General features: G+C 34.6%; 1 protein-coding gene across 5 annotated transcripts in view; it reads right to left on the bottom strand.

Annotated features, from left to right (window-relative positions):
* Nucleotides 1-848: 848 nt before the first annotated feature.
* Nucleotides 849-17,997, bottom strand: part of LOC129949390 (uncharacterized) — a 37,167-nt gene continuing 20,018 nt past the window's right edge. For 2 of the 5 annotated variants that reach the window (XR_008782034.1, XR_008782033.1), the window contains exons 6-7: nucleotides 15,113-15,186; nucleotides 4,036-4,123 (exon numbers count right to left, since the gene is read on the bottom strand). Coding sequence is in view for 1 of the 5 variants with exons in the window: in XM_056060822.1 (XP_055916797.1) it covers nucleotides 3,981-4,123 (143 nt within the window). In the remaining 4 variants the exon portion in view is untranslated. Of the gene's footprint in view, nucleotides 4,124-15,112; nucleotides 15,187-17,997 lie in introns of all 5 variants that reach the window. The other 3 variants (XM_056060822.1, XM_056060823.1, XM_056060824.1) reach the window with 3 other exon arrangements.

The following is a 17,997-nucleotide window of genomic DNA, read 5'->3' as shown; positions in this document are numbered from 1 at the left end:
AGGCAGAAGTGTTCCGTTTTTGGCGAGCTCATCGGCATTGCAATTTCCCGGGATGTCACCTCATTTGGGTGCCCGGCACCCAAATGAGGTGTATATTAAACTGTTCCGTCATCTCATTCAGAGATGATCGACAATCGTGGACTATTTGAGAGATTGTGGAGACAGGCGCGAGAGATTTAAGAGCGGCTTGGCGGTCCGAGAAGATTCGTATATCCTTGCAAGATATAACGTTTTCTGCCAGGATAGTGCCTCTTTAATCACCATTACTTCATTGGGAAGTCTGTATGATAGACTGAGACTAAGTTGTTCCGAATACATACCACTTCCAACTCCGTAATCGGTCTTTTAACCGTCTGTATAGAAGTGTACCGCATCGTCTTCCAGGGGTCTCTCTTCTTCACAGGGGGATCTTGAAGGGATGGACACATGGAAGCTTTTACCGAATACCAATTTTTGGAGTGGTATAGTCTAAGCGATCTGGGATAGATCTGAAATTGTCTTGAATAGTAGTATGCCCAGTATTGCTACTGTTCCATTGAGAGGTGGCTCTAAGCCTCACTCATGAGTTGGCTGCCACCATTTTGGAGAAGATGTCAAGAGGTGTTAGGTTTATAAGCACTTCCAGTGCTGCGGTTGGTGTTGAGCGAAGTGCTCCATCATGGTTACAATGATCGAAAGAAAGCAATTTGCCATATCACATAAAAAGAGTTCTCAACAACTTGTAAACTAATGAAACATTTCTATGACGCCATCGTTAAAGTATTCTTTTCGATCCAACAAATTTCCTACCATATTTGTCGAAAACAATTAATGTTCCAGCTTAATTCGAAATAAAATAAAAACAAAAGTTAAAATTAATTGATTGTACTAGATATTATTTATTATTTGTTTTAATGAAAAAATTTTTAGTTATGCACTTATGGAGATAATATATATGAGTATAAAACTTATTTTTAGATATATGTATTAAGTATCTAGGTGTTCACAGTTTTAAAAATATTAATTTAATAAAATATAAAATACATGTATGTGCTTTCGACAGACTTTGATATAATAAAGTATTTGGCTTTGGTAAAAATTGTTTCTTTAAAAGACTTTTAGAAAGCCAATGTTATAACATATGAAGTAGGTATTGGAAAAAAGAAAAATTTATTTATTTCAATAGGAGCATTAATATTCTATCATTTAATTGTAATAGGTAACTATTTCCTGTGAATCGGAATACATTTATGAGTTTATTTATACTAATGTATTGTATGTATGCATGTGCGGTAGATTTTAGGTTTGATTACGAAATCTTTGACGTGACGTAAAAATCTGTTAATTAAAATGCAAAAGATCCAACAACATTTTTTTTTCAAAACCTCTATTTCAAGATGTATAATATAATATATGTAAGTATTGTTTGATTGTTTTAAACGCACAATATTTATTTAAGTTTTTTCTTTTAAAAAAAGGGTTAAAATGAAAATTTGGAGGTTGTTATCTTTTTTTAATAAATACATATTTTGAAAGAAACATTAATCTTAATCGTTTTTTGTTTAAACGAAAACAGATGAGAATACAATCCGATGTAATCTTTTTATATTGTTGTTTTATGATTAAGAGTTGAACAAAATTGTAATTTGTCAGATCGGAGGGAGGCAGCTAACAAGATCATCACACGGTTGGAAATTTGAAAAAGATGTATTTTCACACCAACTAATTGAAAAGAAAATTAAATAATGAAATTGATCTTTTTTTAAATAAATTGAACAAGAGATTGCAAATAAATTAAAAGGATAAATCCAATTTTTAGAAGCTTTGATATTATACACTCAAATGATCTCTCCTCTTTGTTGAGGGGTAAGTGCGACGACCCAAGACCTCAAATTATAAAAAGACAAATTTAATTGAATGGAAATTTTAAGAAAATCTTTATTAAATCACAAGCTACGAAATTCTTTTAAACCTTTAAACTGTTTCTAAAAATTAATTGATACATATTAAGTAAAAAAAATATTCATCACATCCAATGTACATATTCTCTAAAATCCGTTTTTTGACAAGAATTTTAAATATTTAAGTTCATCATAAACGCTTAACTATAACTTTTCCCCAGTATAACCTCCGACATAAGTTTCACTGGTAAACTTAACAATTTAAGTATCGTTTCAGCAATTGGGCCTTAGTGATTTAGAACGGTTAAGTTAAAATGCTTAAATATATTTTCTTAAATGTACATGAAAATATTACTTTTTTATTGGTCCACTAGTTGCAAAAGATTAAATTTGATACTAAATCGAAACACGTGAATTTATTTCTTTTCTATTTTGATTAATTTAAATTTTTTAAACCTATTTGTGCAAATAGAAATATAATGCCACAGCCCAAACTCAAGAACACACTTTATGTGTAAAAATAATGACAATAAAAAAAAACTTTAACACATTTGTATACAAGGTGAATAAGTGGGGAATAAACACAACACAGTCTGGTAATGATTAAATAATTTTGCAAGAGGTTTGTGCGAATTTAAGTTTGAACTTCTTAAAAAAAACAACAATAACTGACGATTCAGGTATCGCACTTACCCCATATAAACTAATTTTAGAGTTTTAGAAACATTTTTGAGCAAACGAACATACTTACAGTCTTCATTCTTAAGAAGGCTTTATAGACCTTAAACGTTTACTACAATGTTAAGATCTGTAAAAATAATTGGAGGAAGCTCATGAAATTAAATGTTATAAAGTCGCTTAAAGTATTCCTCTGCTATTTTGTAAAATCAAATCGGTTTTACCGCTTATGAACTAACCGAAGACAAGTTTAAAATTGCCAAAATTATAAATGTATCGATAGTGAAGATAGTGTTTTGTGTGTTTCTTATTTTATGTGGTTGCAAATAAAGCTAATAAATGTCTACTGGAAAGTCAATAGAATTGTGAAGACGTATTTTACGATTGTTCGAAAACCTTTATGAATACTACTATATCCAACTGCTTTTCAAATTAAATACAAAAAAATAAACAGACAGTTTTGAAGCAAATAAGAGATTTTTTTAAAGTCATATATTAAGAAGGTAGTGAAAGAATTGTTTTTCTAAATTAGGTATAAATAATAAGCCTCTTAATTTTATAACTTTTAAACATAGTTTAATTATTTGTGTATATACTGTTTAGTTAAATATTTTCGGACCATACAACGATTAGTTTAAACATTTTTCGGAGAACCCTACCACAGTTAAGATTGAGACCACTCGATACTTATGACTTTAAATATCTTAATACATCTTAGCACCTATAGGTTTCCCTAAAATACCCAAGAATTCTTAGATTATTTTCGGGCGAGTGTTTGATATCGTACTTTGTATTAATAAAATTTGTTTTCGAGATTTTGTCTTTCGATAGGTATATTAGGTTTGCTTAAATAATAATCAACATTATTTCTACCGGTTTTACATTTAGTTTACAACATTATTGAAAAACAAAATTCCAAATTCTATCTAAATTCTTGAGTGTTTTAAACGATGTTGGTAATTGGTAATATTATAATAAAATATACGTAATATTTTAAATGTCGCACCCGAAATTTCGTAATCACATCATTTATATTTTTTGTTGTTGAAATACGTATGAATAAAGCAAGATAGCTGTGCAAAATGTTTTATGTAACGTACGTTCTTTTTAAAAATTGTATAATAACTATAAATATTATTTTAAAAAATTTACATATGTGTTAGGGAAATAATGCTTCCTCTGTTTATATATTACAATAAATATTAAAGTCTTTTAAGTCTGTAGAGATACAACTGTAAAATGTTATTTTTATTTTTATTTTTTTTAAATATAAAAGCTTAAACTTTAAATTACGAAATATGAAATGTACATCTTAACTTGTTTTGTTTTAAGTTCTGTTCTATATAAAGTTGAATTCACAAAAAAATAAAATTAAATCAAAAACAATTAATTTAGGTCTGCTTTTAAGCTTAGGAGATTTTATTATATCCTTGTTATATTGATGGTATTGGATGGGGAGTCTCTCCTTAATAAGTACCTTTTGTCGTTCTCTAAAGGAGAAATTCCTCCATTTTGGTCCTCCATGTACTTTGACTCCTCTTCGGCTATTTTTTCTAAGAAACCTCCTGCAATCATGGGTGGAAAAATAATTAATTATTATATTTTAAAATTTCATTGAATTTTATAAACACATTAAATTTAATTGTGTACAGTTAACGGCGGTGTTAGTAGTTTTATGCAAGAACTACATAAGTTCACAATTATCACAGCTGACTAAAACCACGGATTCCTGTGTTATATTTAATAATAATAACAATAGTAATAATAATAAAAATGTATTTAAATATGACTTTTCGTGTGTGTTTTTATTGGTAAAACTAAAAATATTTCTTTTCAATGAAATTCCGGTAACTTATTTGTTAACAATTTAAATAAAAACTCCTTTAATTTTGGGAAACTAGAATTGTTACGGCAAGCTTAAAAATAATATAAACAATGTTTAAAACTTAATAACAATGAATTGTTGAAAAATCTTTATTGGAGTGGGTTTTGAGCTTTAAATCCGATTTTAAATAAAATAAATAAAATACTGGTACTAAACGAGTCTGTCAAATAAAATAGGTCCAAAATAATAAAAACTACATACATAAAATGGTTATAAAGGTTGTTGTTTTTAAGAAGTATAAAACTTATTGAGCAAAGATGTTTTTTTTTTCAAAATGATAACAGAAAAAATACTTAATTCGAAAAATAATCTTTTGACAGAATAGTTTAAAGGATGTGAGGTCGGCCACCTCCAGTAGTCGGCCACCAACTCTTAAATTTTAGGTTAGTAGGGAACGCATACATAGAATTCATGCCCCCCCCTGGCCGACTACTGAAGAATATGAATTTTTGTTTTGCTTATTTTCATATGAAAATCGAACGCATACCTTTTCATCATCTCTTTTCATTTTTAACACAATTTTCTAGTCTTTTTTCCTATCTTCAGTAGTCGGCCCCCTTTTAATGTAATGATAAATTAGAAGGCCGACTATAAAAGAATGATTTTTTAATGTCGGCGGTGTGTATTTAAGATGAAAAAGGACAAAATTTATGAAGAAACCCTTATTAATAATTTCCAACAAATATTTAAGGCTTAAATAAAACAAAAAAAGGATGGTTCTAAGCGTGTTTTTAATAAATATTAGGGAAAAAAATGGGTAATCTGAAAGGCAAGCCAACAGTATAAAGTCCCAAGAACAACACTGCAGGACAGACTTCATGGTCGAGTTGCTGAAAAGCTTAGGCGTATGGGCCCAGACACGGTTCTTAGCAAAGATGAGGAAAAGTGCTTGGAAGATTGGATAATCAACGAGCAATCGTTACGGAGGAAGTACTTCGAAAATGGTTTCGAGATTTAAAGGGATATTTGCAGAAGAATGCTGCAGATATTCTGGAAGATCCTTCCAGAATCTTCAATGGAGACGAAACGTCATTTTGCTTGGCTATAAAAACTGGTGTAGTTTTGGTTCCTAAGGGATGGAAAAATCTATACAAGGTTAATGCAGGAAATGAAAAGGAGACAATAACCGTTTTATTTTTGTTCAGTGCCGATGGTCAAACTCTTAAAGTGACTATAAAAAAAACGGTTCACAAATGGCAGAGCATTCCAGGAAATGAAAATAAGACTGTGACGAAGACTAGCTTCTGCGAACTTCTTAAAGCGATGCTGGATAGCACAGACAGGACGGAAAGTATTAAAGTTTAGAAAGTGTGAAATTTTTCCATTCAATGCAGATGCAATTGATAATGCTAAATGTGTCCAGAATACGCTTGAGAAACTCCACGTAACCCCACTGGAAAGAGTCATAGCTTCAAGTTTCTACGAAACAAAAAAAGTTCTGGCTTTGGCAAAAACTGATTTTGAGGCACAGGGAATCGACTTTGCATCTGTGATGCGAATTATAGACAAAATTCAGAATGAACAGCAGCCAAATCAAGCGATTGAAGATGGAACAGCCGAGTTTCAAGAATTGCTAGATGAAGCCAACATGGAAGTTGAAATTCTCTCAGTCAAACCCATTGATGAGATTGGAGAACTCAACAAAATTTCTGCGACAGTTTCAACATCAAATCTATCACCAGTTAACGAGGAAATAAATTCTATAACTGATCTTCTAAAGGAAGCAGATGAAGTCTTATCTACAATTGACAAACCAACAATTAGTGATAGGTCTTGACAGAAATTGTATTTATTTTATTTTATCAAATTTTATTTTCTTAACAGGACCATCATACACACGACGTTACTCGAAGTCCTTGACAGTGATAGATGAACTGCTGCAGAACATTAATGTCCAGAAGGAAAATGTGCTCATCCAGAGCTCACCATCGACTTTCTCTGCAGTAAGTCCTGCTTTTAGAAAGCACATTTTCTACCCAGAAATAATCCCCAAATCCTGCAAACCTCCACGCGAAAAACCTCCAGCGAGTATTTCCTCTAAAGCATGGAAAGATTTCTTTGATAAAAAAGCTCAAGGCAAGACCAAAAAAAAAAAGAGGAGATCCAGCTTAAGAAACGCTATCGAAAGGAAAAGCGTTTGGAAGCGGAAAGAAAAAATTATCAGGAAAACCTAAGAAACCAAAGACAAAAAAATACCATGTTCCTACTGTAATGAAGATTTAATCTCAGACGTCGAAGAAAATGAATTAAAAAACATAGGCTGTGATTCTTGTCCTAAATGGTTTCATTTAAGACGCACACATTTTGTCGGACGAAATTTCGAAGACATACAAAATGAAGTATTCTTACCTACCTACTCCTACATATATCTTTTTTTACTTTTAGAGTTATTTATTCTTTTATTTTATTAAAACTACACATGTACCTACCTGTATGTCAAAACATACAAAACTGTTGAAGTTGTTTTTTGGAAAGTGCAACATATTCTATGTATGTAAGTTGCAATCAATTTTGTAATAAATGTTTAATAGTTTATGATGGCTTTAATTATCTTGGTCAAACGAATACAAAATAACTTAAAACTTAAACTTAAAATCTTAAAATTTGGGGCCGACTACTGAAGACTTAGGTGGCCGACCTTTGGAGTTTAGGGGGCCGACTTCATAAGATTCGTGGTTTTATTTAAATTTTTAAGAATTATTTCTTTTTCATGTCAAATTCACTAAAAAAATCAAGAGTTTTAAAATTTAGACATTTCAAATAATCAGATAAACTATGTTTTGTATCCAAAACTCCATAAACTGAATTTTGAGGAACAGTAAGACGAAAAAAAAAGTTAGATGGCCGACTCCTGGCTCCATCACCCAATATGATTTCCGACGTATGTAGGACCACCACGGCTTGATCGGACGTAGTCTATTCTTAAGGTAAATTGATGAGCAAAAACTTCAGTGATCATGGTTCTTTAGCGGTCACCTTTGACAGCATCGCTATTCCGCCAACCCATAAAACAAACCAAATAGATTTTTTTTGTGGATTTAACGGTTTTGTAACATACTTTTGAGGATTACCATCACTTCAAATACAGCAGTTTTGTTTATTTAGGTATCCAATCAACCAAAAGTTAGTTTTCGAATTGATCTGCATAGTTTGCAAGTGTAGGTCAGGCGTCTATTCATATTGAAATGCCAAGAAAACTAACTTGCTGTCAAAATGGCTGCTAGTTAAATTAGTGTTGCTCATCGCCAGTTATAGCTATCATTGGTTTTTATCATTGAAAACAAAAATTTGGATTTTTTTTTGATAGCTATCATTAAACATTTCTGTCATTGAAAATTTTGTCCCGATTGAAAGCACCCTACAAATTTTTACTGACAGAAATCTGTCATTGAAAATGTGTGAAATTGGAACACAAATCAGTGGAATGAATCGTTTCACTTTTAAACTTAAAATTATCAGCTGTTCAGGAAAATGAATAGCAAAATACATTGTCGGCGCGCAGACTCTGGTGCAAAATTAACCAAATTTCTTCCAAAACAAAAACCGTGTTTGTCCAAAATAATTCAATTTGTTTTTATTTTCTAAAATTTACAATTTTAAAATTAATGAAAAAAGGGAAATTATAAAAAATAACTTACATAGGTATGAATATCTTAATTTTTAAACTGCCGCCATCCGACTGTACCTTTTTCTCATTAAAACTTAGGTTAGGTACATGGCGAGGAAAATTCTCGAGCCTTTTTTCATTTTTCTTTGTTTTAGCTATTCTTGTGGCGCGGTATTGCCAGAGTAATTAAACAAATAGTTTTTAGTACTGGAGAGTTTATGGCTCGATGACATCCCGGGGCCCGTCTGAAGCTCTATCTGAAGACTCTAGATCCAAGACAGCGAGCCTCCCAACCGACCACTTCACCAAAATGTTTCAATTTGGCAGACGAACATCAGCTATCCGCACAATTCCATCAGGACCAGGAAAAACGTTTGTCACTCTGCCAAGCCTCCAAACAGATCGAACTTCCCCCGGCTAAATACCAAGAACAATGCTTCCAATCTCTACTGGCTTTGTTTTTGTGTACCATTTTGAACGCCTCGTCAGCTCAGGAAGATACTCTGTGTACCAACGCCTAGTTAATTCTCTCATTAGGTGTTGCGCTCGACGGCTATACAGCCTACTCCATTGATCTTTGCCAGAAAACACTCCAGGTGCGGTTAAATTCCGATCGGCATCTCCAAAAAGTATAGAGTTTGGTGTAAGTGGTCGAGGATCCTCCGGGTCGACGGGTATATGAGTTAGCGGCCTCCTATTAATCTGCCCCTGTGCCTCATATAGCGCGTTTAAAAGAACATCTTCTCGAGGTGTCACTCCCCTTAAGGTAAATTCTATGCTGGATTTAATGGATTTAATAAGGCGCTCCCACGCTCCACCCATCCACGGTGAATATGCAGGTATGAAACGCCAGAGTATCCCTTCGTACTTGGCGCAGTACTCACCGAGAGCAGCCTCCATCTCCTTTACATCTTTATCTAGGCGGTTCTTTGTGCCGACGAAGTTAAGGCCATTATCGCTATAGATGAATTTGGTGACTACACGAATGATGAGAAATCGACGAACAGCCATATAACACTGGTCCATAGAGAGATCATTGAGCACCTCAATGTGGACGGCACGGAAACTCAAACAAGTAAAAATCATCCCAAATCGTTTAACTGTGCCTCTTCCATATTTAACATGCATGGGACCGAAACAGTCTACCCCTACATGGGTAAAAGGTCTCAACTCAAAGGCTAACCGACCTTCAGGCAATTGACCCATAAATGGTGTTACTGCCTTAGCCTTGAGTCTTTTGCACATAAAACACTTTGATTGGACTCGTGCCACTGTCGAACGAATGCTTATAACCCAAGCTCTTTCCCTGATGTCTGAAATCGTCGTGGCCGTTGCAACGTGATTGTTAGCTTCATTGTGGTGCTGAACTAATAACTCCACTAGCGGATGGTGTTTCGGCAATATGGCAGGATTCCGTGCTGCGTATGAAATATTTGCTTTCTGTATTCTCGAGCCTAGTCGCATAGTACCCTCATCATCGATGAACGGACACAGATTCAATAAGGTACTCGTGGTCCCTAAACTTCGATTAGCTTGCAGACAAGTAATTTCATCCGAAAAGGCATCTTGCTGGATTTTCCGAAATAACCAGTCCTGAGCTCTTACAATTTCTGAAGGTGTTGCGAAAGGCTCTGTTTCAATTCCCTTTTTACTCAACAAGTCTTTAAAACGAAGTAATAGTGCCACTACTCTGACTGCCGAAAACCATCTAGCTCGAAATCTTGGTTTTAACTCATCAAATATTTTAAATGATATTGGTTGATGTCTATGCAAATTTACTGAGAATTTAGATAAATCAATTGTGCTTACCTTATTTGCATTAGCGATAACTTTCCCTGGCGTAACTGGCCAATCAACTTGGGGAAGCTTCAAAAATTCGGGTCCTGCAAACCATCTCGAGTTATTAGAGCTTTCTGCATTGTCGCACCATCTGGTTCCGTCATCCGCAACATTATCCGCAGATCTTACGAACCACCACTGATGCGGATTAGTAGTTTCTAAAATTTCTCCAACACGAACAGCAACGAAACTTGGGAATTTGAAGGTGGAAGAACTAATCCATGAGAGCACCGTCTTAGAATCGGAGATAAAGATGATGTCATCAGCTCGAATTGAGTGAGAACTTCTCACAGTTTCCGCAATCCGCACCCCAAGCACAGCCGCCTGTAACTCTAAGCGAGGTACTGACAGTCTTTTTACCGGAGCAACCTTAGCCTTAGCCATGGCAATTGCCACTTCGACTGCTGCATTATGCTCGAAGCGCCAATATGATACAGCAGCAAATGCCTTCTCCGAAGCATCCACAAAAACGACCAAACTGATCCTTGAGTAACCCGGTTTCAATGTAGTATACGCACGAGGAATCTTGATTTCCTCTATTTGTCGCAAGATTCTTATGAAATTCAGCCACTGCTGTCGCAACACACAGGATATCTGCTCGTCCCAATTGAAGCCTTCGCGCCAGATCTCTTGCAAAATATATCGCCCTCTGATGATGATACAGGAAATAAGACCAAGGGGGTCGAAAATTCTCATAATCGTTCTTAATATTTCTCGTTTGGATATATTAGCATTTGAATCCGACATCTTCTTTAAAAACTCTTCATCGTAGAGCTTATAAATCAGATAATCAGAGGAAGGCTGCCATAACATTCCCAAAATCTTTGTGACGTAACTCTCGGACTCATTAGGATCGATACTCACCAGGCTCGCTTTGATATTCGATTCAGGAATCTGGTCCAAAAACGCACGACTATTCGATTGAAATCCCACCAGCTCGAAGTTCATTGCCTTACAGATTTCAATGGCATCTTTGCTAACAGCAACAGCTTCTTCAACCGTGTCGTGACTATTAAAGTAGTCGTCAACATACGTTCGGTTAACAAGCCCATCAACTGCCTCCGGACACTGCTGCTTATAGAGGTTCGCATGATGATATTTCACAAATTGTGCAGATGTGGGAGAGCAGGAAGGTCCAAACATCATGACCTGCATAATGTAGACTGCTGGCCTTCTAGAAACATCGCCATCTCGCCAAAGAAACCTCTGACAATGCTGGTCCGCTTCACAAATCTTAATGCGGTGGAACATCCCTCGAACATCCGCATTTACAGCAACTTTTCGTTCGCGAAATTTGAACAGCCCAGCGTGGAGAGGTACCAAGTTGTCTGGACCCTTCAATAAATGCGAGTTCAATGAAACTCCATTCACCTTCGCAGCGACGTCAGCAACAACTCTTGGCTTCGGTGGATGTTTATTCTGATTCACAACCACAAATGTAGGTGTATACCAAACTCTTGGATGCTCTTGACACAGCTCTTCATCTGAAACTATCCTAGCGTAACCTTTGGATAATAAATCTTTTATGTATTGGTTCATCCACTTCAACAGCTCAGGTCTCTTCAACAAAGACTTCTCAAAACTAATAAGTCTTTTTTCAGCCATGGGGTAGCTATCAGGAAGTTTAACGTCATCGGAAGACCATAGCAAACCAATCTCGTAGTGATCGTCAACATAGCGCAGGGTGCGCTTCATCACCTCTAATGCCCGAGCGTCAAGTTGGCTAACAAAATTTCCGCTAGGAGGCCGAACCCCAAACTCCTCGGTTGAGAAATGACGTTTTACTATATCATGAAGTTCTTCATCTTGCTTGCTAATCCCATGAAAGTAAGAAATCGAAGCTATTCTTGAAGGGCCAATACAGGATACGCTGGATTCCATCTTTGTTGTACCAAAGACGGTCCAACCTAGGAGAGTCTTCATCGCATGTGGTTCATCTTCTTTACCAGATCGCTGCCGGCTACCCACAAGAAGCTTGGCTTGATCTAACCCCAGTAATATTTTCGGCCTTGCATCATTTAAATTCGGCAACGGCAAATCTCTTAGATGCAAGAACTTTTGCTTTAAAACGGCAACGTTAACACTCTGGTGTGGCAGTTCCAGATTCTTCACTGAATAAATGTCCCTTAGCAAATGTCGTTTACGTTTATTTATGCCAGAAATATGTAAATTTGTACGCAAAGAGTCCTCAGTTCTGGAAACGCCCTTTGTCCACTGGAGTGTAAGCTGCTCTGGTTCACCTCTCAAGTCCAAAAAATCAAAAACATCTTTTTCCACCATCGTAATGGATGAGCCATCGTCCAAAAAGGCAAATGTGTCTAAAGATTTATTATTGTTCCCAAATAAACGAACGGGAACAACTTTGAACATAACTGGAGCTTTAGGTTCTAGATGTGACGAATGAATTTGCGACGGTGGAACGAAAGGATGTGCCGATGAATTCAAGATTGGCTTCGTTGTTGACGGATGAAGTAACGGATGATGATTTTTCGAGCAGCCCTCGATACCACACAACTTCTTTTGTGAACAGTTTTTCCATCTATGTGGTGATAACTTTAAGCATCTAAAGCAAATAGCCTTGTTCTTAGCAAATGTGAACCTATCGTCTAAAGACAAAGCTTTAAATTCTTCACATTCACTTAAAGTGTGTTTGGCTTTTTCACATTTAACACATTTTTCTTCACTCTGTATAACTGGTTGGTGAGTCAGGACCTTCCGTGATGAACTGGAGCCGCTTGCTTTGTCTAACGATAACTGCTTTGTTGCTTTGGATAACTCTGGTGGCAGGTCGTATAGTTTCTCAGTGAGAAAAACTGCGAAATCTTCTAAATTCGAGTGCGTCTTCTTGGATTTTCGTTTTTGCCAGTCGTGGTATTGTCCAGGAGACAACCTACTTGCTAGATCTGTCAGAATATAATTGTTGTCTAGTTCCTTACTTAAATCCATGGACTTGATGTCCGCAACAAATCCATTCAGAACCACAGCCCATTGACGCAGTTTTGTATCACTCGGTGAGCTCAACGACGGCAACTTAAGCAGATTCGTAGTGAGACTGTGCACTAAAACATCTGCTCTCCCATAAATCGCACGTAATGAGTCCATCACGGCGTTTGCATCAGTAGAATACCTTAGACGATCGCTCACCAGATTGTAAGCTTCGCCTTTTAGTGCCTTTCTTAGACGAGCAACATTTTCTTTGGCACTGTAGTTGCCTTCAACTGTTGTTGATATGAATACCGATTCAAAATACGGCCATTCTTTACTATCCTGCCCCGAAAAAGAGGGCAACTCCTGGACTTGACTGCGATTCAAGATCGTCAATAAAGTTGCCATATCTGACTGATGGCACGAACTGTCTTTTGACGCATCTTGCAATTTAACATTGCAATCTTTCTGCCCCGATAGAGGAGTTGAGTGTGCAGCAGCAGGACCTACCATTTGCTTGTGTCTGCAATCAATTTGTCGAATCGCTTCGAGCCTCTCACTAGCAAGCTTTTTCAAATCTGCAGAGTGAACAGAACTCGCTTCTTGCCTTGCAACTGATGATGTTGCAACCAACTGCGCTTTCAGCGTGTCCATTTCTGCTTTCAGAGAAGCGATTTCCTGGTCTCTCATGTCAACGATCGTTTGGGCCACCCTAGCCGCCTCAATCAATCCATCCACAGCAGCTAAAACATCATTTTGAGTATTACTTGCCGCGGCACCTGCAGTGTGTGTATTCTCTTCCTTACTTTGACTTCCATTTTCATCGCAATCATCTCTACGACAAAACCATGGAGTATCAGTGTCAAATAAAGTAGGGTTAAAATCCGCACACTTGTAATGCCACCACCTTCGGCATGTTTCACACAAAACCATCTCATCGTCATCGGGCAAATCACACTTCGTTGAAGCACAGCTGTGTTCCATGTCGGTTAACATAATTGGAGTCTTCGCAATTTTAATTAGCACCAACTATAAAATAAAAATATGTCGGCGCGCAGACTCTGGTGCAAAATTAACCAAATTTCTTCCAAAACAAAAACCGTGTTTGTCCAAAATAATTCAATTTGTTTTTATTTTCTAAAATTTACAATTTTGAAATTAATGAAAAAAGGGAAATTATAAAAAATAACTTACATAGGTATGAATATCTTAATTTTTAAACTGCCGCCATCCGACTGTACCTTTTTCTCATTAAAACTTAGGTTAGGTACATGGCGAGGAAAATTCTCGAGCCTTTTTTCATTTTTCTTTGTTTTAGCTATTCTTGTGGCGCGGTATTGCCAGAGTAATTAAACAAATAGTTTTTAGTACTGGAGAGTTTATGGCTCGATGACATACATTTTTAAGAGAAAAATAAATGTGCAATTACACTTTTTATTCTTTGTGTTATTTCCGATCGATCGGATTAGAAATGAAAATTATATACGGATCGATCGGAAATCACACAAAGATTTTTTTGGGAAAAAAAGTGTAGCTGCGCATTTATTTTTCTCTAAAAATATGTTTTTCTGTTTTCCGGAAGGAAATTCATTTTCCTGAACAACTGATACTTTTATGTTCAATAGTGAAACGAATAGTTCCACTGATTTGGGTTCCGATTTCACCCAAATCTAATGACTGATTTTTGTCAGTTGATCTCAATCAGGAAATTTTTTTCAATGACAGACATTTTTAAGGATAACTATAAACGACCTTCCAATGTTTGGTTTCAATGATGAAAACCAATGATAGCTATAACTGGCGCCTCAAGGTTCTATACCTCTAAGAATAACCTCCTGAATCCAAAGTGATAGGCTTGGGAACATCAAATAGGTATTTCAATGATATTTTAAATAGTCTGTTTCAACTGCTCTGGGACTTTTACTTATATAACTGTTATACATATTATCGAAATTGCATTTTTTAGTGCAATGTTTGTTTGTGTGCAAGAAAATACGAGAAATACACGGTGTGAGAAAAGGATATACATCACATGTGTGAACCTATAGCACGGTGTCACAGTGTGTTTTTTTCCGTCTCTAGAACTGTTTCTGTAACATGACATACATATACTAGAAATGTGATTTAAATAAGCAGTTGTCCTTTAATTATATTGGGCGCATTCATAAAGCTAGTGACTACGTTAGTCAAAATTCAACTAGCTTTGTGAATGAAAAATTACACTACAAAGCTAGTCAATCCGGAACTGTCACATTATTGACAATTGCATATATACCAAATAAGAAATTGCATATATACCTTTAGATCTGTTTGTTTTGTCCTTTTTTTTTTTGAACACTAATAAACAACAACGTTATATACAAGTATGTGCACTGTACAAAAATAAAAATAAAATAATATAAATTTGAGAGATTATGATTTTCCATCTCATCCTTTCTCTCTCTCTTTATGTCAGTAAGCGTAAGAAAAAAACCTTTACAAAAAGTGTGTCAAATAAGACATCGTTCGAGAGCAGATTCTTCCTTATGCCCTCTAGAAAAACGTTGGCTGCGTTCAATCTCGTGTTTTATAGGGCATCTTGGATAGGTGCATTTTTAGATGCCTTGTTGCACAAGTTTGATAGTGTTATTTAGATAGCTGTCAAAAAATAAAAACAACTTCCAGGTGTTCACAAAAAGCAGAGAAACATTTAATCTTTGAATAAAAAATTGTTTTAAGATAAAACATTTTGTTGATAATTCAACTGATTCGTCGGACGATGATGCATTAATAGGTGCGTAACAATTTAATAAATAAGAGATAACCTTAATCTGTTAAATTTCCTCTTAGCTCAATTAGAATTCTATACGATTAAAAATTTACTTGGGAAATCTCCGGTTTTAAACGATTTACGTTTAACAGAAAACTATCAGAAACGAGGACTATTTATTATGAAGTCACAATACCTAGATATAGTTTGGAAGAATTTCGATCTTATTTCCGAATAAGCAGAAGTTGTTAGATCATAATGACCTTCTAAAATTCGGAGGCAAGTAGCTTCTTAATTGTCTGTTTTGTACAGAACATTCTCAAAGAGAAATTCAAGTAACATTTTGTATCTTTTTGCTTACCAACAAATACAAAAAGCTGAACACAATTTTCAAGTTTCTTGAAATTTAACCATGTGTTGAATCAGCTGTTCTATCAGATACCTACATACCCCAAAAATTCTTGGTTACCTTTGGATTCTTTTCTTGACTTCTCAGCTATTCTTGATCAGCTGTTATTTTACACGTAAAATACTAGCAAAAAGGTATCCGGATATCTGAGATTGAACGCAGCCATTAATTATCCATCGACCATCTGACAATTCTCTAAGATCTGGAAACTGTCTGTACTCAGCTTCACACTTTGAATTCTAGAAATAGAATATTTTCTCTAAAAAATATTATATTCGGTTCACATTTTCCAAAGTTGGGAAACAATCCTGAATAATTGTGTTCCATTTTTAACCACAGTAACAAACTTCTTTATTTTTTAAGATTATTCAAGACTTAATTTAGAATAAATACGTTGCACATTAAAAACTAAACAGGGATTCTTAATCTGTATTTTCGTAAAAAGTTTGATTTTGAACCTTTCACTATTGAAGCTCTGATCTTTTGACAAGTAAAACTACCACAATTTTAAAAATGGAACTACCAAACCATTGACATTTTTAATTTACTGACCGTGCCATTTCTCCAACAGGTGATCACATTTGGACTCCATATATTTTTATGTAACACCCTAAAACTTTTTTCTTTGGGGCAATGAGGGATTAGTAAGGTCTATGCCAATGCTCTTTTACTATATAGTCGATTTAAGACTTTAAAGATGGAGTTTTTAAGGAAATACAGTCATGGAAATATTGAAAATTATATAGTGCTGCAACCATAATAGTGGATGCCATTTGGCTGAAATATGTAGTGTATTTCATTTATAATGGGATATCTTCCTGTCTACAATCACATAATTATTCATTGATTTCTTAAATTTGTTTTTATAATATATAAAAAATAAAACTTTTTTTCGGGAACGCATACACACTTAATGAGTTTAAGGATTTTAATGTCGCTCCGTCGATAGTTATATTATATATTATATATTATATATTATATATTATATATTATATATTATATATTATATATTACATATAGGGACAGAAAAGTTAACTAAGGATTTTTAATAAAAACGAAAACATTGAGTTGCGATATTGGAAATTTTAATAAAACGAGGATACAAAATGCCCGTAAAACATTTCTTTGGGCTCGAGTTAAAATTGTTTTATCAATAAAATGCAAATCTTAGAGATGTTTCTTACTTTAGTATAATTATTAGGGTTGCATATGATAAACCGGGTTCATCTGTTTGGACTTGGTATTTTTAATTTAAACATTGAACACAAATATTCCACATGCGACTAATAATATTAGGTTAACATTTCATATACATTTTCCCTTTTAATATAGATCTATCGGTTAAGCCAAATTAAAGTCTTTAAGCTGATGAGCTTATTGATTTTACATTAGCCTTTGGACTGTTAGGTACACGTACAAACAAATCAAAATTGTAGATTACATAAGGGTGATTATACAAAAGTTGGGTAACTCGATGTCATCAACCAATATACAAAAAGTCTTATTATATTTTATTGATATTACAATTTATTTTAAGCCATTGGAAATACCTTTATTTCGTCACCCAATTTCAATTCTTCATTTTGAATACATGTTATTAAAAAACCACAATTAGTTCTTTAAACGTCAGTCCTTTGGCATGTCACAACCCCGGAAACCAACAATTGAGCGACTGTCTATTAAACATTATCATTGGTTTGATAAAACTTATCAATTTAATACAATCTGCGATGTATATAGTTAAATATGTACTACAACTTTCATAATGCAGTGTTATCTACTTTATTGTTAACTTTTTTGTATGTTTTTTATTTATCTTAATATAGTTTTTACAATAGTATCTGCGAATCCGAAGCTTGTCTGCAGAAGAATATTTATCAATTATATTAAAATGAAAGTAAGCAAAGTTAACGATTTTATATAAAGTGCAATTTCAAAGTTCCAATTAAAAAAAGTATCGGTTATAACAAAATATGTATACAATTTAAATTTGTACAATTAATGAAATGTTTTTTAGTTCTTTTT

This window comes from Eupeodes corollae, chromosome 3 (genome assembly GCF_945859685.1).
Source record: "Eupeodes corollae chromosome 3, idEupCoro1.1, whole genome shotgun sequence".
Taxonomy (NCBI): domain Eukaryota; kingdom Metazoa; phylum Arthropoda; class Insecta; order Diptera; family Syrphidae; genus Eupeodes; species Eupeodes corollae.
This window is presented reverse-complemented; position numbering and strand designations above follow the sequence as displayed.